Raw genomic sequence first — 22,302 nt, forward strand, 5'->3', positions numbered from 1 at the left:
TTGCCTATCACCTCTGCACTACAAACTACAATATACAAATTATAGCAAAATTGAGTTTATAGAAAAAACGAATACGCATTAATTGGTTTTATGCCCGCATGTGTAAGATAACAATGACACTTCAGCTGTGGCAGTTATGTGTCTGGTAGGAACCGAGACAGTGAGCTGAGCGGTTACCTGCCCTTTCCAACGGGACGGTGGACGTTGCCTCGGGTTGCTATCAAAACGAGGACTGGATTGTGGATCCGCTTCTGGACTGGACTGGCGTTTCGCCGCAGGGGGGAGAAACGGGAATGAGTCGGGAGCGACGGTACAGTCCGCCCGGGTTTAGAGTGCGGAGCAGAGAGGGGTGTCCGCAGGGCTGGTGGCCACCACGGCACAAGGGACACACATAATAAAAAAGAAAAGTGGGAGGGAAAGAGCCCCGCGACCCAGCCGCGTGTCGTGGCCCTCGCTCGGCGTATTAGGAAAGGAGATGAGTCCAGGATACTGATTGGAGTTGACAAGTCCGCTCCACTACTGTATCCACTCTTCCTCAAACAGCACTCCGAGCTTCCAAACCAGGAAATCGCCCAGGCAGGTCTGCTTCTTTCTCCTCGTTTCTTTTCTCTTCCTTAGTTTTTTAGTCTCTCGTGTCGTGTGGGTCCATACACACACTTGTCATTGTTACTCTTCACCTTTTTAACTGCTTTATGGTTTTTTTTCTCTTCAACTCCAGCTGACCGGGGCGGATAAGCGCGAGGGAGCGAGGCGGAGCCGCACTCTCGACCAACAATGAGGTAAGTAAGGTGAAGGGCAACGTTTTTTTGTTGTATCACTTTTTATTGTTTTTGTTCTGGACGCAAACACATTCCGCGCGGTGCGCTCGCGTGCTTCCTCCCCAGCGTGCGCGGGAGTCGCGAGCCGTCGGCCGTGGTTTCAGTGCCTGCGCGCGCGCTGTGTCGGAGTAGCCGGAGTGAAATGATTTCATGTCCGCGCCTTTTGCTGTTTGAACGTGGGCAGTTAAAATAACACATTTGTGTGTGTGTTGGAATTTTGGTTCCCTGGTGCGAAACAGAATTGATGCCGGTGTCCACGCCAAACAAAAGTAACCCAAGTTGCGACGGTCAGCTTTTTTGCTACGTTATTTGCCCCCGGCGGTGTTGCACACATTCTGCTGAGGCACTTCTTCGGTTGATACTGACACCCGCGCCAAAAGTCATAATTTGTAATTCTCAAAATACCGTGAATTAAGCGCAAGTGCGGGTGTCGATTTCACACACTTGATGATGCTTATGTACTGTTTACCATGTTGTCATGTTAACATGATTTTGGAGAACCTCGTTGGCATGTTTTGAACTTGTACTAGTGTTGTAGAATCGTGTGTTTTCAGTTTGGAACCCTAAGTTTGTCGTTTTTCGTAGACTCTTCGAAAAGCACTCTCTCTGTCATGATATGATATGGGTTAGATCTCCTCTGCTGGTTCTCTTCAGTGGCCGCGCTCATTCTTTCTTTCTCCGTCCATGACCTGTTCTTTTTATTCTTCCCTCCGTTTTCCGTCCTCCTGGGAGTTGGTCGCGGTTGAACCCGGAACCGCACAGGCCAGGGGATAAACAGAATTCCAGGTCCTGTCGCTGCATGTGCACTTTTACACTCGCAGGTCGTTTTTGCCTTTGTCTGTTGAAACGCGGTTGAATCCTTTTTTTTTCCCCCTGTTCACTAGTCTAGTGATTCGGTGTAGATGCGGTGTCTGACTGCGAGAAGAAGGTGCTGAGCTCTGTCTACGTTTCCGACACAATGGGCTCAGGCACTGAACCAGTTCCACAACTCCTAGTCTTAAGTCTTTGACTGCAGTTGAAATTTGGATCAGCCCAACGTGTAATTTTCTACTTTGGTTCAATGAATTATGTGCTCAAAACATTAAGCAATTATTAAAGCATAGACATAGATTGGGAGGAGTGGGGAAAGCCAAACCTTACTCAGTTTTGGTACTTTGAGTTCTTCAACGCTTTGTCGTAAACCTTACATTTCATTTAGCTGATGCTTTTTTCCAAAGCAGTTTATAATGTTAAGGTATTTACAGTTATTTACCCATTTATACAGCTGGGTATTTTCTGGAGCAATTTTAGAGTAAGTACCTGGCTCAAGGGTACTACAGCCAGAGGTGGGAATCAAACCAGTAGCTCTAACCATTAGTACCCTACCAGCTGTTCCAGCTACCTTTAATACAAACATTAACTAGTGTTTGGTTGGTGATACTTTTATATTACATATACATTTAAGTAAGAGGCAAATTGGTTAATAGAGAAACAATTAGATATTCAGCCCTCATTATGTGCATAAACTCTCTAGGTTGGTTGGAACTCCCAGTATGAAACTGTCCCACAAAGCTTTCTGGATGTAATTTTTATGTTTGAGCTCTGTTCTTATCGATATAATTAAATTTCTGTGTTTAGATGCATTCCAGAGAATTTAGTCGCCCAAAAAATGCAATGGTCTGAAACTATGGTAACTACACAATTAACCTTTACTACTTACTAACAGTGCTTGTAGTGACTCGTGTGGGGTGTCAGATTATGAAGCACATCTGACACACAGGGTGCAGTCTTGGCAGTTCTACACCTGGAACAGGATTTGGACTCCAAAAAAAAAGTGTGTGCAAGACCATCATGCTGGAGCTAAGAGTGACCTCTGTGGCCACGGATAGGCCTAATGGTGGTGTTAGCAGTGCCTAGGCTTGTTGGTTCGCCTGCTTTGTAGTTGTGTGTTTTTTAGCATTCATATTGAATAGTGAGGCTTTGACCTGAGTCCCAGTGCTTAGTGTTGACATGGTGAGCATTCATTCTGTGTTGCCCCGTGCTGCCAGATCCCCTACGCCCACGCAGAGAAGAAAGCGCACCTCTCTCTCGATGAGACCCCGATCTCTTCCTCTCCTCTCGGAATGAAAGGCACGCAAGATGCGCATTTGTAGGTATCTAATTGACAAAATGGTGATGGTGTTGCTGTGTCATATAACAGTGACGTCTAGTGTTAGAATGCTAATGTAGTTTTTCATATTTATGGTGGCAGTTTTGGTTGTTGGTTTAGGTGTGTTGGACACTAAGTCTCACTCAATTTGATTTTACTCAAAGGGAGTAGAGAGGCCACCTTATTAGCAGATCCTCATGCACATAAATCATTTTATTGCTCAGGTCTGCCACTATTCTGTCTTTGTCCTGGTCACCTACCTGCTTTCTGCAGGTGTTCTGCTCTCTAGCTGTGTTCACAGCAGGTGTGTTTATTATAGTGTCTGTGTGGTTATTGCTGTTGCGTAAAGATATTGGGTTTTTTGATTGCAGACAACTCTTCTTTCTCCCCAGATCTGATCTATGGCAGAACAGCAAAAATGTATGACCTCTCTGGAACATAACTATAGAGAGTTCAGGAGAGTATTGCAGTGGGCTCAGCAGCGTAAAAATTGAGGGTAATGAAATTCAGCCTAAAGCTGTTTTTCAGTGCTAACACTAAAAATGTCAACTTAACAGAGCTTCTTGTGAAGTTAGCCTTTCTTTCTATTCAGTATTTAAGTTTTAAGAAAAATTCTTGACTGAATACAAGAAGTATAATTTCATTTGATTTGAAGAAGACACAGCAGTATTTTTAAGGTATATGAAGCCTGTCATTTGCTTAATTTTTTTTTGGTTTAAGTTGTGAAATGTCTCTGTACTGACTTTAAAAAAATGCTGAATTGTGAGTGCTTTTTAAGCAAATAGGCTTACAGTGTGATGGTCCAGATGTTGAGATCCAAGGAAGTACCAGAATCACTCGTGTTCATCTTCTATTGTTTACTTTTCTCAAAGCACTGGAAATTTGTGAAAAAGGTATTTTGTTTAAATGTGTATTTGCATATGCTTTCACATAGATATGTTTTAGTGGATAAGCATAAGCCATTGTTTGGATATCTTGCCCAAATAAGGATGCTAGTGAACCCGTTCTGTGCTAGCTACAACTGCCTCCAGCCAGAATGTCTTGTACCTTTTGCAGTTTTTCTGAGATTTCTGCAACAATGTGGTGAAGTTTGCAACTTCTGAGGCAACTACCTTGGCACTGACTACACTGTCCCAGCTCTCCCATGAGGGCTGTGGAAGATACTTACAAGTACATTTCCCTTGTGCGATGTCTATGGCTGAGTGGAAGCTACTGCAGAGGGGGAATTGCTAGAATTGGTGGCATGCCCAGTGTTGTCTTAGACTGACAGAATACAGGAGCCCGCAAAGGCTCTGGCAGCAAGCTGAAACCTGTATCTGGTATGGGGAAGTGAGAAGGGAAAGCCTCCTGAGAAGGACAGCCAAACATCATGTTCTAGAATGTGTGGGATCCACAGTCCTTTCATATGGAATGGTTCTGGTAGAAAATATGTTAGTTATTGAAGTGTGTGTCTGTGTCATTGGGCTGTAAGTCACTGTCTCCATAGGGTCTCTTAGGTCATGAGTATTACAGTGGGTTGGTGACAGCATTGTCAGTCATTACGGGGTGTTTCACAAGTCAGTTGTGAATTGGAGGTCAGACAACACATTGATGTCCTGCTCTGTGTGCAGTTTGTGTCATTATTAGTCATAGTCTGATCTGCTGAGCTCCTTGTGTGGTAAAACGAGAGCTCCTAACTGCAGAATGTGGTACAAGCAGTGAAATGCCTTCCTCACTCTTATCATATTGTGATGAGGAAAATTCAGATTTGAGTCTGGTAGCTGAAGGTTGTTATCAGTGATGCCACTGAATGCTGATACATGGCGCTGGTGGAAGGCTGTGAAGGTCAGTGCTTTGTAAGCACTTCAAAGTCTACTGTTTGGTTGAGCTTTTCCTCATACTTTCTACTGTGAGGCCACTCTTATTCATACTTCAAGGGAGGGAGTTGTTACTCTCTAAAAGAGAGCCGCATCTTTTTTACCTTTTCTGTGATGTTCTTACTAATGATTATCAGTCTAGATAACGAAAATTCTTGTATTGTAACTTCTTGCCAGATGTGCCTTCTATTTCTACAAAGTATACCTGGTGCATGCAATATAGTTCTATTGGATAGAAGCCCTGTATGAGAGACATGACGCGTATGGCACACTTTGATACACTTTTTTCCATCTTTAGTGTTTAGGCTCAATGTTGTTCCAAGGCTGGTTCCCTTTTCCACTCTGCCTTATCTAAAAGGAGTCGCCCTCACAAACTGAATGACACATACCAGCACAGCACAAATAACCTTGTCATTTGTATGTGACCATTACTGTCTGTTACCACAATGTGGTCTCCACTTCCTTAAGTTTCCCCATACACTGCTTCCACATCCCTTTTTTTAGCAAACCTCAGTGTTCGAGTACCGTCTATCCTTTTGCATTCCTGGACAAGTTGTTCCAGCTAACCAGCCAGTGTCTACAATCGCTTGTCCCAAGCAGGGTCGCGGCGAGCCGGAGCCTACCCGGCAACGTAGGGCCCAAGGCCGAAGGGGGAGGGTACATGCCCAGGATGGGATGCCAGTCCGCTGCAAGGCACCCCAAGTAGGGCTTTAACCCGAAACCCATCATACAGCAGGCACTGGCCAAACCCACTGCACCTCCGCGCCCCCACAAGTTGTTCCTTCATGTCATTTTAAGATACTGTGTACGCCTTCCGCATCCCCTGCATAATCATACTCCAGCAAGTGGCCTTTTGGGGAAGATATGGCTGAGAAGACCTTTCAGTGTTGACAGTGATGAAGACCAGCATCTTGAGAGCTAGAGAGCAGGGTCATTGGGAATATCTATGTATTCATTAAACAAAATGTTCATTACAGCTGTATGCTAGTGGGGAACCTTGACATGGCTAAATATCACTCATTCCAGCACAGAGTGACTTATTTCGGTGCTCTTATGCAGTCCATGTTATTCTTGTTCCAGGAACTTTAACATTGGATTCATTCAAACAGTAGTGGTTCAGGATTTTAGAAAAGTAAGCTCTGGTGTCATGATATCTAACAGTATAACCCTTCATGAAGTGGATGTCTTTATATATCCAAAATGCCATGGGAAAATAGAGTGCCAGTGTTTCTGCTGTATTCTGCATTCTCTACATTTGTGTTTGGTAGTGAGCAATTTATTTTGACCCAATGCAACTTTGACCCCAACTTTTCATAATGCTGTTGGCGATATGGGCCATATGTACAATTTCGCACCTTGGAAACTTTATTAAAACTATGGGTCTTGTTCCAGTAACACCCTAATCAGTCTCCTTGCAGACAGTTGTCCTGCAGGCCCAAACTCTTCACGCTCAATTGACTCCATTGCATAGGTATGCAGTTATTGTCTTGCGGATATGCCAAGTGGTAGTTTTTTACAATGTTTTCTTTTTCTGGTGGCACTATATGCTTCTAGTTAGTATGAGTTTTTCCACATGCAGAGAAGGTCTGAATCATCCCATGGTGAGTCTTCTCTCCTGTCATTATAAAATGAACCATATCAAACAAGTTGCTGTAGTGCAATATGAATACATTAACTCTGAGGATGGAATCATAGTGACTTAACAGTGGTGTACAAGAAAAGGAGTGGAGGGTCAGCAGAGTGATCTGAGGTTAGTCAGGACAGGAATCTTAATGCTCACTGTGAAGGCCATCCTTCTTCTGAAAGAGTAGGTGGATGTGGAGGTGTCTGAGCAGATCACACTGGTGCGGTCAAGTTGGATAAGGGAAAAAGTGTGAATTGTAAGCATGAGAATGGAACTTGTTTTCTGCGTCTGGGGGGGAGGCAGAACAGGAGAAGGAGATGGCCAGGATGTGAATATGACGAGGGAAGGATGGTGGGGGGGCAGGTAAACAGAGGGAGCTACAGAGCTGCCGGGCCTGACTGTACTTGTCAGCACGTCTGGGCAGCTGTGTTCAAGGCCTTATACAGAAATTTGTGAGACCGCTGTGGCAGCACTCCCTTGCTTCCTGTTAACCCCCAAGTGGCACAGAGCGTCTTGCTGTGGACACACCCCAACACAATTCACAGGGGATTCTCTGACATTTCCCCTCTCTTTACAGGCCTGGTGCTTTGCATTTTGGGTTTATTGTGTGGGTACTTGTATAGCATGCAGGAGAAAGGCGTCTCCTTGGGCAAATTAAAGTAACAACTTTGATATATTTATTTCTAGGTCAGCTGGTATTGTCGCGATAAGAGCTGCTGCCTTTGGACCCAAAGGTCGCAGGTTTGAATCTCACCTCTGATTGTAGTACCCTTGAGCAAGGTTCTTACCCTAAATTGCTCCAGTAAAAAATTACCCATCTGTACAATGGATAATTGTAGGTAGATTAACATTGTAAGTTGCCTTGGAAAAAAATGTCAGCTAAATGAATAAATGTAAACCATTCTACAACCTACATTTACATTAATTACTGTTGCACAAAATCATTAATCAAGTAATTTTTGAGCTACAAATGATTGCAGTGAGATCACTGGAAAAACAGTCGGAAGTAGCAAAACTTTTTAGGCTGGATGGAGTAGACTTTTTTTTTTTTTTTTTTTCTTTTTTTTTTTTTTCCTTTATTTTTAAAATGTGTTATTTACTGCAGCTTCTGGAAGGTACTTTCCTTGAAATTTGACACATGCACGTGTATTAATTTATCCAATGTGACATACAGTGTTAGCATTGTATACTAAGCTAATTGGAATGATTGACTAATTTATACAGCTGGATAATTTTTACTGGAGCAATTCTGGTTAAGTATCTTGCTTAGAGGCACTCGAGTGGTATTCAGCTGGACTGGTATTCAAATGTGGGTCCTTCAAGCGGAAGGAAATCACTCTAAAGTCTATACTACCTACTGGCCCACATATGGAACTGTAGATATGTTTGACACTGAATGTGATTGTGATTCTAACATTGCTTATCTTTAGGTACATTCAGTCAACACTTACACATTGTGAGGTCCATGTTACATTTATTATCAGATGCACTGTTCTTTGTGTATTTTGCTGTGGTCAGCCATACTGTATATGTATGCACCTATGGTGTATGAAGGCCCATTACTCCCATTTTGTGAACACAAGTGTACAGTCTGAGTTTTCGTGGGGGTCCCTTTTTCTGCTTGCATCAATTATTCACCACCACTACCCCCACTCTATCCCCCACCCCTGCATAGTGCTGTCTTCCTCCTATCGAAAATGCTTCTGCTATTGGCCCTAACACTCTGTCCCACTCCACCAGAAGCTGGCTGCTTTTTTCATTCATCTCTCCTTGTCCTTTACAGCCATTCTCCCTCCTGTGCTCCGCTACTTGTCTCCCTCCAGCTTGCCTGTGAACATCTGGACCAGTGCTTACATGCAGTGTTCAGGCACGTGCCTATGCGTGCAAGTTTTCCTTTTGGGTAACTCAGCCTGCCCTTATTTGGCATTGTTAAGAGCAGGATAGAGCCTGGGTCCAGGCGCTGTGTCACAGGAAGTGGGAGATTATATCACAGGCTGCCCTGGTGAAGGGAGAGCCCAGGCCACACACAGGAAACCGCAGGAGATGTTGTCTCTGACCCCTGTGCCTTGTGCCACTCCGGGGTCTCGGAGTAGAATGCCTATGCCAGGCTGTCTACCAAGAATTGAGGCTGCCCCTTTGTTTGAAATTCAAATCAAAACTGTTTGATCCCTGTTGCCAAATAAATCACTGCCTTGTTCTGAATGTGTTCATTCCTGTCCCACTGTCGACCCTGTGTGGTGTGTGGAAGTGCTTCTGATGTCAAGCTTGGCATCCAAATTGCTTTTTTCACTGTTTGTATGTCCCAGTGTCACTTGTGACATTTGAATGGATTTTGTTCCAAGCATTTTCTTAGAACATCAAGATTGATTTGGGGCTACTGAACTGGGTCAGTCCTGGATTGTTTTAGACCAGTTCCAAAGTGGCATAACAGGTTTATAATTATGTTAAGCCAGTTTCTAAAAATGCTGTGTAACATGTTTGGAGTACATCACTAGTTTTCAATGATTGATTAACTAAAAAGGAAAAAAAATGCAGAATCCTCAGCTTATACTACCACACAGTTATCTACTGTAATAGATTCAGCCCTTTCTGTTAGTTTCGGTGTCCGTGTTTGCACCACACACACGCACCACACACACACACCTGTGTGTGAGAGTGCGGGCAGCCCTTTCCCCAGCCTTTCCAATCATCACAGGAACCCATCGTCCTTTCCTGTCTTTGTCAGACACTATTGTTGTGCTTTGTTGGTTTTCGTTTCAGTTGGAACGATAGACCCTCCCTCCGGCTCCATGCCTGTCTGCTTTCTGTAATGCACATCGTGCTGTCACTTTGCTGTAACGTCACAATAAACGTGATGAGGGGCCCGGGCTGCGAGGTGCACAGGTCTTCCTCTTGCTTTTATAAACAGATTGCTCAAGGCCACGTTACCTGTTGTGCTGCTTGCCAACAAAAAGCTGCTTCATGCCCAGGGATGTGTGATACTCCCCCTCCTTGCCGTGTGCATACTGTATACATGCACATTGTCTGAAACTGCTTGTCTCAAGCGGGGATGCGACAAACCGGAGCCGAACCCGACAACACAGGGCGCAAGGCTGGAGGAAGGGGGGGGGGGGGGGACACACAGGACGGGACGCCAGTCCGCCCCAAAGCACCCCAAGCAGGACTCGAACCCCAGACCCCCCAGAGAGCGGGACCTGGCCAAGCCCGCTGCGCCACGGCACCCTTATGTGTACTGTAGTCTGAACTCATTTTTACACTTCCTTTTCTCTCCTGTCCATCTCCAAATGTATTTCTCTTCATTTCTTACTCCCTCTTTTCAGACATCTCCCCCGTTTTCAGTACTGTTTTTCATACCCCTTTTGCCCCCAACACTGACACTTCTGTGGTCCTCCTTTCAACAGTGAGTCGAGTATCTGCCAGGCCCGTGCCACGGTGATGATCTACGATGACGCCAATAAGAAGTGGGTGGCAGCCGGCGCAGGCCCTCAGACCTTCAGCCGGGTGCAGATATACCACAACCCAGCCGCAAACAGCTTCCGGGTCGTGGGCCGAAAGATGCAAACAGACCAGCAGGTACTGGGGCTTGTGGGGAGCAGGTCTTGCGAATGGGAACGGGATGTTCCAAGCTGGAAGTGCCATACAGTGTTGACAAGGATCATTTATGCATGGGAATTATAGCCATATGTGTAATAATCATTTGCTAGGACAGCTTTACAACATGGGGCAATGCCAAAAAAAAAAAAAAAAAGTAGGGGGAAAAAAGAAACAGCTGTTCCGCACGTCTCACCTGAAATGTCTGGCGCACAAAGGCATAAAACAGCACAGAAAAGCGGGCTTTACCTGTGTGCTGAACAGCCTCAGGAGGGTTTTTTGTGTGTGCGTTTGCTACAACTGCTTGTCCCAAACGGGATGCCAGTCTGCAGCAAGGCACCCCAAGCAAGACTCGAACCCCAGACCTGCCACGCAGCAGACACAGGCCAAACCCACCATGCGACGGCACACACACACACCCCCCCCCCCCCCATCTCAGGAGGTTTAAGGGCAGAATTTGAGCCTTTAGCCTGTGATAATGATGATGGTAATCACAACTGGGACAAACAACTACTCGTGACCTTTTCAGGAATATTAAAATGGAATTTGACGCATTAAGCTCTGTCTTGTTCTGTCTTTCTCTTAGACACAAAAAATGCACATTCCCCAGAGAGCTCGTTTTATCTAAGACGGTGTTTCCTGAGAGATAGCAGCGAAACTAGCTATTTCCTGTAATAATTTGAGGGTGCAGCTCTACACCATCATATATTTCACACACAGTCTGCCAAAATACCGCCACCAGCATTTCTCCGTCTGTACTCTTTTCCCTGTCGGTAGTCTCCCCTCCTTGGCAGAGTTCACACAAGGAATTCAGTATCTGAGTCAGTTGTTCCATTGACCCCCATCAGCCCCTCTGGCTGCACATGGGATAGTTGCTCCTCCATCCTCTGGAATTCGGCCTGTAAAATAAACATGGGGAACAAACACGTCAGCAGATAATGCGGTTTGTACTCAGTGTGGCTTTCAGGCACAGGGCACATCGCCTGCCACCCTGTGGAGAAATAGGGGGCTCTGCATTCCCTGAATAACAGCAGTGTGTGGTAGGACAGCAGGTAATAGATTACCTGAGAATCTGTGCATAATACCTAGACAACATAACCAGAACAGACTTTCTTTTGCAAGCATGCTATGTTTGTCTGTGTTTATGATCTCTCTTTTGAATCTATGCATTTAATTTATGTGAAAGTTCTTTAAGTGTAAGAATCTTTTGGGGGGAGGGGAAGCATCTGCAAAATTTATATCTAAAACAATCATAATCATCTTTATGAAAATGAACAGTTTTTCTGAAAAGATTAAAATTTTAGTTTGTATCCAATCTGCTTTTAAAATTTTTAGTCAGTACATTGCATTTGAATTATAACAAACAGAACACTGTTTTTAATAATGCATTTGCAAAATCCATTATTTACATGTGTTCATTTAGCAGATGCTTTTTTTCCAGTGACGTACAGGGACTAATATGTATTTAACAGACGCCTTTATCCAAGGTTACATACAATGCTAGTACACTAGACCCCTTGCAATCATTCACCCATCACACCATAGCAACATAACATGCAACACGTACACACAAAGGGCAATTTTTATTCTCATGGATCTACCTTAAACATGTTTATAGACTGTGGGAGGAAGCAAACGCAAGGAGAACGTGAAAACTCCACACAATTAAGTGGGGATAGAACCCACATCCATCACACTGTGCAGGTGCTGTGAGACAGCTGCTCTATCTATTGCACCACTGTGCTGCCCCACATAATTTGATCTTTTTTTTATGTATAATTTCTTTTAAAATGTTTTTTCCCCGGGGGTGCGGTGGCGCAGTGGCGCAGTGGGTTGGACCACGGTCCTGCTCTCCGGTGGGTCTGGGGTTCGAGTCCCGCTTGGGGTGCCTTGCGACGGACTGGCGTCCCATCCTGGGTGTGTCCCCACCCCCTCCGGCCTTACGCCCTGTGTTGCTGGGTAGGCTCCAGTTCCCCGCGACCCCGTATGGGACAAGTGGTTCAGAATGTGTGTGTGTGTGTGTGTGTGTGTGTGTGTGTGTGTGTTTTTTCCCCTTGTGCTTATTCAGTATTAATTTATTGGGCTAAATTGAGCATACTATGTGATATGCTTTAAAGATTTTTTTTTTTTTTTTTTTGGCTTGCCTTCATTCATCCTCATCCAGGTAGTAATGAACTGCCCAATTACAAAGGGACTGAAATACAATCAGGCCACGCCAAACTTTCACCAGTGGAGGGATGCACGCCAGGTATGGGGCCTCAACTTTGGCAGTAAGGAGGACGCTACACTGTTTGCCAACGGCATGATGCACGCCCTGGATGTGCTGAGCTCTTTGCCAGACACAGGTACTATAGTCATCTCTCTTTCACGCACACAGAGCCATGGGGTACAGGCAAAGCAGTTTCTATGCAGCCACACATCACTGGCATTGAGCGAGACATTTTAGCAATAGAACTGTTACCACTCGCCTGTTTACATTGTCATAGGACTATCTGCCGACCTCAGCACATCTTGTATTACTTTTCTAGGTCCAGGTTACTCTACCCTCCCCCGCCCTGTGCAGAATGGACCTTCTCCAGAGGAGTTGGAGCAGCAGAGGAGGTACTCATTTTAGGATGTTGTGGAGTAGACTAAAGGTGGAGACTTGTTTCTGCATGCAGATGATTAACCAGCACAATACTAGTTATCACACTGTTGTATATTAACTTTTATGTTATCTAGTGAGTATGTATATGTAGGAACATGAGTAAGAACGGGCATTTCAGTGGGATGTTACTTCTTGGAAGCCTTTTAGGACATGAGAGTTGGACTGAAAATTGGATTAGCTTGGCATTGCTCGCCTACGCGTCAGTGTCCCTCAACTTGGTAAGAGGGTAGGAGTGAGACGTTCTGGCCCAAATCCCTCACTTCCCTGACATCCTTCACCTCAGTTGCTCCCCGATTTGCTCATAATCTGCAATGCCTGAAGCCATTGTGACGGAAGCAGCTGTAGCTTGTCGACCGTTGCGTTCCGGGACCAGCGGGGCAGAGGCAGCAGGGGTAGTCAGAGACGGAGGGCAGGATGTGTGGGATTGCAGCATCCGGGATCCCCTTTCCTCAGCCCCCCCAAGGTTCTTATGCAGTGCTGTAAGTCACTGCTTTCTGACTTTTTAAACATATTTTTAATTAATTTTTAAATGGCATTGAGCCCATGCAGTTAGCTGTCTTGCATTATGATCACTAATCAAATCTATAGTGTCCATCAGTTTCAAAGTATCTGTCTGAAGTTGAGTAACGTTTGGGAACAAACTAATTTGTTTGACGATGTGGATTTTAGTGCACTACAGGAAAGTTGTTCTGAAGACACAGATGTGATACGCAGTAGTATTTCAATAGACGTTCTTTGTTCTGAGTGTTTGTGTGTCAGATGAAGAGTTAAGGCTCTAAGTTATGACATTCCATCTGCTGTGATAACTAAAGCTACTATTAACAGAGTGGATTTCTGGAAAGTGTATACTGTACAGCTAATTAAAGGGGACTCCACTGTTCTGTTCTGTACTTCGCGATGTATCTTTAACCTGATTGTATTGTTGAAATGAATGCATTATCAGTTGATAGCAAATGCAGAATATCTTGCATTTTTAAACTTCAGTACAAATTAAGTGAAGAATTAACCAAAAACAAAACATGGTACATACGATAGGCTTAGTTTTTTCATCTAACAGATGCTTTTTTCCAAAGCCACTTGCAATGATTACTAGGTTGTGTTTAGCTGACACTTTTTTCCATCTCGGGAGATTTTGAATGCGAGATACACTACAGTACATCACTTATCTACAGCAGTGCAATGTAATACGCTCTCTGACAGTGTCATCAGTTCACTTGAAACACATGTCCTTGGGCTGTAGGAGGAAACACAAGTGAACACAGGTTTGAACTCACTTCCTCTCACACTGTCCAGGCACTGTGAGATAAGTGCTACTCGCTGCACCCGTGTCGTTTTCCACACAGTAGCAAAACTTTACTACTCTCTGTGTTTTCCTCAGGCTGGAACAGCAGAGGCAGGAGCAGCTGGAGAGGGAGCGCCAAGAGAGGGAGCGCCAGGAATGGGAACGCCAAGAGCGAGAGCGACAGGAACGGGAGCGGCAGGAGCGAGAGAGACAGGCTGCAGCTCCAAGTGAGTAATGGGGGGGCAGGATTTGTTTTCCTTTTTTTTTTATTTTTATTATAAACAGTCCTCCACACATTTCCGTTGTTCCTGAGCTCCTGTCACAACTGCAGTTTTTGATCTCGGATATATTTCTTTTGATGAAAAGTAGCTCTGAATATTTTCTTATTTTCTCGTTATACAGAGTGTGTTGCTTAAGGAAATATGGAGACAATTCAAGAACAAATTTAGATATAGACAATGACTATAGTAATGTCATTAGTTATGTAGTGAAAATGTAGGTAACACCTTAGCACTTTGTTTTAATTAGAATGATTTACTGCATCCTTGGACAGTATAAATAGAAATTTGTGAACTTTATACAGCAAACCTACAAATGTAGGTAATTGTTTTCATTAACAGTTGAGAAAATTTGTGAACCTGTCAGTTGCTGTATGTGGGTTTCTGCATGAATGGCTTCTAAAATGTTTTTTTGAAATGATCATTTGAATCATAGCCTGGTTATGCAAATGGAATGCGCAGTCATACATTGTCGTAACTATTGAACAGTGTTTAAAAATTGAAGATTGCCGTATGGGAGAAAGTATGTGATCCTTTAGATTAAGTGACTGAGGGAAACTCCTTTAGCAGGAGCAACTTCAACCAGATGCTTCCTTTCGATGATGATCAGGCATTTTCCCCATTCCTCTTTACAGAATTGTTTAATTTTTCTGAAATGTCTTGCATGAATGGCTTACTTCAGATTCTGCTGAAGATTTTCAGTTGGATTGAGGTCAGAACTTTGACGTGGTCATTCTAAAATGCAGAATTTCTTTTGTTTAAATCTCTACTTTTTTATTCCTATGTTTTGATTCTTTGTCATTCTGCATGGCCTAGTGTCATTTGAGTTTCAGGTCAGACATGATATTGCACTGCAGAATTTCTAATACCACTTTGAGTTCAGTGTTGCTCCAATGAATGTAAGTCTCTCAAGCTATGAGGCAAAGCAGCGTTCCACCGTGAACCTCCTCCAATTGCTTCATAATTGCCATGAGGTCTTTCTGACCTTGACCTTTTAAGCAATATGTTCTACAATATTGAAATGGTTTGTGTCTATTTGTTGTCCTTATTTATTATGATTTAGATGATCTGATTACATTGTAGAAGGCAGTCATGCAAAAATCTAGATGATTCCAAAGCTTTTACAAACAGTTCCTTAAACTGTACTTAATCTAAAATTATTGTAGTTTGGCATTTGTGTCAAATTCTGTAATTACTCATGAAAACTTATTCTTCAAACTTTCACTCTTTTAGCTGCTCTTCATTTACTGTTATGTCCTAACTCTCTCTTCCCTAGTGGTTCCTCCAGCCCCTCCAATGGCCCCAGGTGGTCCTCCTCCCCCTCCGGGACCACCTCCACCGCCAGGACCACCACCTCCACCGGGACCACCTCCACCAGGACCCCCTCCTCCAAGTGGGGCAGGCCCTCCCCCTGCCCCACCCTTGCCCATGTCTGGAGGTGGCGGCAGTGGAGATAGCGGTGGTGGAGGTGGAGGCCTTGCTGCAGCCCTTGCTGGGGCAAAACTACGCAAAGTTGCTAAGGTAAGACAAGAGAAAAAGTCTTCCAAATTTAACCTGGCAATTTTCACTGTTTTTTTGTGTAATCTTAATATGTAACAAAACTAGTGTCAACAAATTGTGAAATTTTTGTGGCAGATGGCAAGACTAATAGCCTAGCCCAAGCTGTAACTTAACGATCTCTTCCCACTACTCATGCTGTCTCATTGATCCGTCATCATCCAGTCAATTCCAGATGACATAGCATAGTGTCACTTGTGAAGGAGCAATATTGTGTTGATGGGGATTCCAGTTGCACCGACACACATCAGCTGCCCTCTACTCCCCCCCAAGAATGGAGACAATGTGGGCATCTGTTCTAGACTGTCCCAGAATTGTGAAGTATTAAAATTAAGAGGGTGTTTGCACAGTACAAATGGCTCTCATTGTTGGTCAATTGATCTGCCCCTGTGATCTCATCCTCAGCAGGAGGAGAGCAGCGGTCCATCCACAGTCTCTGCTCCTGGACCCTCCAAGGCCGATGCAAGCCGCAGTAGTGCCTCCCTGTCAGGAGGTGGTGGGGGAGACCTAATGGGGGAGATGAGTGCCATTCTTGCAAGACGGTCAGTGTTGAAAGCCTCCGTGACTCAGTCACTCACCACTTGTGTATGACCTGTAGCAAGGCGCCAGAAAATTAACCCTCCCTCCCAACTCACCTGTGTTTGCCCCCCCAGGAGGAAAGCTGCAGATAAGGCTGAACCAGCAAAGCCTCCTGTAAAAGTTGAGGAGCCCAGTAACGTAAGAAACAGTCATTAACACATTTATAATGGTATTTAGGGCTGTTGTCCAGAATGAAGAAATAATTACTTTTATCAGTGTAATAATGCAGTATAATACTGATGAGGGGTCACTTAAATAGAGATTAGCTTTGTTGTTCACGTCTGTTGACATCAATGTCAGATCTTACCACACAGCATTTGAGTTGAAAGTGCTAAATAAAGATTTGCTCAGTGAGTGTGTATATTCTATAATTCACACAGAATAAGTTCAATAGTAACAGAGGTTTGTCTGTGTTTACAGGAGGACTCTGAATCTCCAGGTACATTATTTTCTAGGTCAAAGTGGTAAGTAGAAGGGAAGTTGGAGGGCTGATTTGGGATGAGAATGTCAGAGTTCCATCAGGACCATGAAGTCCACCCACCGGCCCTCTCATCTGCTCTCCATAAAGCACCTTTGGCCTCACTCGCACCTCATCCCATCAGATGTTGGTATTTCACTCATTTGTCTCCAATGCCAACAATGGGCCGTGTATAATTGTTCTCATTTTACTACGTTGTGTCCAGTTTTCTGGATTGCTGTCATATTTTGACAGCTGCACATTAAAGGCAGCAGGTAGCACAATGATTAGGAATACAGACTTTTAACCTGAAGGTTGCTGGTTCCTGTCCCAGGATGCACCCCCTCAGTTGTACCCTCAAGCAAGGTATCTCATGAGTACATCAGCTCAGCAGCATAGTATTAAATGGCAATGAAGGAAGGTTTTTTTTTTTTTTTTTTTTTTTTTCTTTTTTTCTCCCTTTCATAATACCATTTCTTCATATAGTGTAAACATATCATATCTAATTACACACTCAGTTGGACTCAACACAGCTCAATCCACACTAGTGTAATGAGTTTCTGTTCCTTTTTACACAATTTTGTGCATATTTTTCAGAAATGTCAGAACAAGTGTTTTGTTTCTTTTAGGGGACTCGCTCAGGAGGCCATGGGAGAAAGCTGCCACTATGCCTAGGTATTGTTCCTTTCTTCAGTTTGTGTGTTTTCTGCTCACACTTTTCTTTCAGAAGTACATTTGACACTAGAAGTGCTTTGACATAACCATAAGTTTATACAGAGCCTCCTTTGAAAGTTTTGAATAAAAGCATCCACATGTGGCTGAGTGTCACAGGTTGACACTTGGCCCACAAACCTTTGTAAGAGACTCCATGTGCTGGTTTCTGCCTCTCTGTGTCCATCTCTTTATATGCCTGAGTGTCAGCCCCACTTCTAAAAGGAGAGTTATGTGTGTTTCAAACAGGAACAACTCTATCCCCCGGGGCATGGAATCCACCTCAATTCCTTCCCCGGCCTCATTCTCCAGGTACTAAGATCCTATGTTTTCCCTTTAGCTAACTCCTCGATTTGGACTCCATCCATCACCTATTCTGCAGTCAGGGGACACTTTGTTTTTGTGTCATTTTTGGACTTTCCTCTTTTTATTTAGTTATTTTTTGTTCCAGTTTGACTGCTTCCCTGTTACTGCATCCATTATAGAGCTATGGCTTTGCACTGAAGGGAAAACTACTTTCCTCAGGATCCCCAGAACCTATGCATTCTGTTAAATGCAGGACTTTTTCCAGTCAAGCCCCAAACCACCTGATACTTCTCATTTTTTGAGATCTCAAAGCATAGATAGTTTACATAGTTCTGTGCTAAATCATGCTGTTTATCATGTGGGAGAAAAAGGTAAAATTGAAAATAAATCTTGTCAGTCATCTGTGTTCTGGTATGTAATGTTTACAGAATATATCATCACCCAATGACATTCTCTGTCAATGCCATGCCTAGCTGTAGTTTGAATCAAAATTAATTTGGGCCTTCCTAAAAAACCCCTCTTTGAATTGCTATTAAAATAAAACTGTCAACAGCCCCATGTTGGAATTTAATGCAAACAGGTCTTAAACAACAAGCAAACATTTAAAACCATTGGCATTTGGTGCATGCAGAAATGTGTTTATTAGTTTAAAGTCATGGCTCAGATGTTGGCTGATTTGTATATTTCCTCTGTGGGTCCTCTGGGTGTTAGTACAGTGCTCATATTGGTTGTTTATGGAGTCTGTGTGTTCAGGGGGTCCTCCAGGTGCTGCTGTCAACTTGGTCCTCCTTAGCTTTGTTGAAGGTGAAGGGAACATTGAGGGTGCAACAAAATGGTCTGCTTAGGGCCGGGACAAGGGAACATTCAATCAAGATTGTCCGTTTTCTGAATCCCTCATTCTGTCCTTAGGATAAAGATGGTGGGGAACAGTAGTGATGCTGGAGCCAGTGAGGAGTCTGATATGGACAGACTTAAGCAGGTCAGTTTCATCATGACCTGAATCACTCCTGATGTCAGCATAGACAGTGTGGGTCAGCAATAACAATGTTTAATGGTAAATGACAATAATTAAAACAACATTTATCATTACTTTGGGCCACTACTTTGAATTAGTCGGGAATAAGGTGACATCAACATTTATTTCTTGAGTTCAGGAGCTGCTGGAAGAAGTTCGCAAGGAGCTGCAGAAAGTTAAGGAAGAGATCATTGGAGGTGAGCTCTTCCTCCTTCACCCATGTCACCTTGTCATCAGTAATCCCTTTACCACCAGGGACTGGATTACTACAATGTTATGTCATTTTAAGTATCCACTTCAGAGTTTAATTCAAAATATTTAAAAGTATCAATTTGTGGTGACCAAAGTGCAACATAACTGAAGCAGCCTACTGGGACATTGACTGTGGTATTGTAGATGGTTTTGATGTTGGAAGTCACAATAATGCCATTTTTTTCTTCATCTCACAGCATTCATTCAGGAGCTGCAGAAGAGGGGTTCCACATAGTGCTGCAGTAGCTCTGGAGAGGAGCAGAGGGAGGGACAGGTGGAGGAAATACTCCTGTTAAACCCTCCATAATGTTCTTTCCATTCTCTTTTCCCTTTCTCTCAGACACATAACTTAAAAACGGAAACAGGGAACACTTACACCCTTCTTAGCACCTACAACCCCCCAAAGAAAAAAACACAAAGGACAGTACCATTTCCACCTACAGCTGGGAACATACCAACTTTTTCTCTCTTTACTTCCCCTTTGTCTCTCGCTCAGATTCTTTCTGTCACACACTCATTTTAGAGTCACTGCTGGGAATGTCGTTCCAAACCAGTGGCGTCACCAGGCTGGAGTGTCACCCCCCCTCCCCAAATGGACCTCCTCCTGTACCAGACCATACAGAATCCTTAATAATGTTTTTTGTACTAATGTTACTCGTAAATCGTAATTCCCGTATATCACTGAATGTTAGCGACTATAAAAACACTAGCACCAATGAGAACAGTGCGGGCATGCAGACGAAACCACGTGATCGAAGCGTCATTGTAATTGGGTAATAATGACAACTCTCACCGGAGCACATTAGAAGGTTCAAAAAGTAAATTAGCACAGTTTTAGCCTTGTAGGTATAGTGATACATGTAAGCTGGGCTTACAAAAAATGTTTAACTACAGGGATATTTTTTATAAAAAATTTCTGCTGAAATACTGCACAAAAATTTTAGACATTTTGGTGTCACTCGCTCTGATGTCACCCAGTGCAGTCCACACACCCCTCTAGTGACGCCACTGTTCCAAATGTGCACTTTTTCCTCAGTATTTCTCAGTTCCATCCCCAGGTCCACAGTACCCAGAGAGAATACGTATGATTCATGACCAACATACACTGTGTACAAATGGTTAGCTGTACAGATGCCTCTTCCTGACCTTGTACCCAAGTGCCCTCCCCATGCTGACGTCTAAGAGGGACAGCATTTAAAACTTGAAGGGCAGGGCCATGCAGATCTTTTCCGCTATGCTAGCGTCAGCAGGTGACTGGACATTCCTAAGATAGCCGAAGCTGAGACCTCTGTGCAGCTGCCAAACATCTCAGGGACAAGTGGTACCATGTCGGCACTGGCTGAGCAGAGAGGTCCGAGGGGTGGCCCAGTCAGACTCCCAAATGAGCCAAATCCATCCATGGTGGGCTTCTAATGCCCTCACCCTCAAAGCACTCTGTACTGTCTGCCAGCTCAGAAGGGAGAAATTAGAAAGAGCAGCAGAGTGAGACAGGCAAGGTGGGGGTAAAAGAAATGCCTCAGGAGGCCCCAGCAAGATGTCCTCTGTGAAAGAAGGGAGTGGCACATCTGTGGACCTGTGCTTGGCCAGCTGTGTGGTGAAAATTTGCAGCTGGCATGCTGTGATGTATGCGTGGGACATGCCTGTGTCGGCCCTTGTCTCCTTTCTTCTGACTGTTGCTTGTTTTCCTCAGCCAGACTAGCCAACACAGTGGTTCCCAGCTGTGCTAATCTCAGCTGTTTTCACCCGCTACAGTTCAGCTCCAGACACAGTGAGGATAGAGACTGTGACCAGATCTGATAATTGCCTTGGAGAGTGTCTCTCACTTTATATATGTATAATTTGTTGATGAGGGAAATTTTAAAATACTTGAGAGAATATTTCTATTTTAATTGAGATTACTGGTGAAAGGTGAATGGGGATTTTTTTAAGATTATTTTTGGTTTATTTCATTCGTTTTTCTATTGGATTAGCCTTTTTACACTTAAATATTAAAAATGGCATAGAGACACTGGAGTAGAAATGGCTTTCAGTCAAATACAGCTGCTTCTTGTGCTGCATCTGTCTTTTTTTTTTTTTTTTTTTTTTTTTTTTTTTTTTTTTTTTTTGTTACATAGGAGAAACTTTTAAGGTCCTTTTTGATCAGTTACCAAAATGCCATTTAGAATTTATCAACAGAAGAGGGCAGTTAGGCACTCATGGTGTGGGAAGAAGATGCTTGTGCAGAAAGGTGGAGTAAAATGACACCAAGACAATTAACCCTTTTCCTGCAATTCTACTGATAGTTTTGCCTCTCTCTGCTTGTGAATGTTGACTGTAATTGACAATCACCAGTACTGTATGGAGCATGAGTACAGAACCTGATGAATTACAGTTGATAATGTTAAATAGATGAATTCATTTCCAGCCCATCACAGAAAAACTGAGAGGTAGGAAGCAATACAAGAGTGACAGTTGGGAGAGGCAGGACTTTTCCCAATGAGCCAGTTGGGTTTTGATTGAGCAGACTGAAGGTTGGCTTGGTGCTACAACCAAGTGACCTGAGCAGTTGACTTGCTGTTTTTGTTCTCTACCTGATACATACACACACACACACACACACCTCCTTCAGAGCCAAAATTAATAATGCTGCTGTTTTATGAATTGAGGGGAGTGAGGAATGTCCCTTCCCAAATTGGTACAGCAAAAATTGAATCATGACTAGTGAACTAATGGTCATGTTGTGACAGTATATTGACTTTTCATATTTTGAGAATGTGTCCCAGTTAAGGGCCAAATTAAAGATAAAAGGATATCGGCCATGTGGGTCTGAGTCTACAAAATGTCCAGTTGTCCTTTTGTTTCTTTGAATCTTTGTTAATGTTTGCTTAAAACAGGTATTTTTTTTCCCAGTACAAATGCACACTGTAATATGCAGCTAAAAACAATAAAAACACAACATAGAAAAAATACTGAGGATGGTGTGAGGCAGATGTGTCCAAACCAATATAGTAAAAAGGTGAGATACAGCAGTATGCAGTGTAAAATATTAAGGCAACTTACACTCAGTCTGTTAGCTGTGCTGCTCAAGGGTATGATAGCCCATAGAAAATAATAGGAATGCTGTATTCTGGTGGTCATCAATGCAAAAGAGGCAGTCCCTGGATTATGAACGTCCAAACAACCCATAGTTACGAACCACCCACTTACTGACCGAAAGTTAAC

At 43.6% G+C, this 22,302-nt stretch overlaps 1 protein-coding gene across 3 annotated transcripts; it reads left to right on the forward strand.

Annotated features, from left to right (window-relative positions):
- The first annotated feature begins 236 nt into the window (after window positions 1-236).
- vaspb (vasodilator stimulated phosphoprotein b) lies at window positions 237-21,920 on the forward strand. Of its 3 annotated transcripts, none has more exons than XM_018740420.2 (15): window positions 237-580; window positions 719-779; window positions 9,828-9,999; window positions 12,182-12,362; window positions 12,546-12,618; window positions 14,043-14,173; window positions 15,501-15,745; window positions 16,190-16,323; window positions 16,435-16,498; window positions 16,781-16,799; window positions 17,447-17,492; window positions 17,778-17,840; window positions 18,744-18,813; window positions 18,989-19,046; window positions 19,299-21,920. In XM_018740420.2, exons 2-15 carry the CDS (start codon window positions 775-777, stop codon window positions 19,334-19,336), a joined length of 1,299 nt encoding a protein of 432 aa, XP_018595936.2. In that variant the 5' UTR covers window positions 237-580; window positions 719-774; the 3' UTR covers window positions 19,337-21,920. The 3 variants fall into 3 exon arrangements, with proteins under 3 accessions (XP_018595936.2, XP_018595935.2, XP_018595937.2); XM_018740419.2 differs by having other exon boundaries at window positions 238-580; window positions 16,187-16,323; XM_018740421.2 differs by lacking the exons at window positions 237-580; window positions 719-779 and adding an exon at window positions 6,379-6,403 and having other exon boundaries at window positions 16,187-16,323.
- Window positions 21,921-22,302: the final 382 nt, after the last annotated feature.

Source organism: Scleropages formosus, chromosome 10 (assembly GCF_900964775.1).
Source record: "Scleropages formosus chromosome 10, fSclFor1.1, whole genome shotgun sequence".
NCBI lineage: Eukaryota > Metazoa > Chordata > Actinopteri > Osteoglossiformes > Osteoglossidae > Scleropages > Scleropages formosus.

What these genes read in the sequence shown, in the direction of transcription:
- vaspb (XM_018740419.2), top strand. An exon ending in GAGACAGGCTGCAGCTCCAA is followed by an intron (nt 14,174 to 15,500) that starts GTGAGTAATGGG and finishes TCTCTTCCCTAG; the next exon opens with TGGTTCCTCCAGCCCCTCCA. An exon ending in AAAGCTGCCACTATGCCTAG is followed by an intron (nt 17,493 to 17,777) that starts GTATTGTTCCTT and finishes TGTTTCAAACAG; the next exon opens with GAACAACTCTATCCCCCGGG.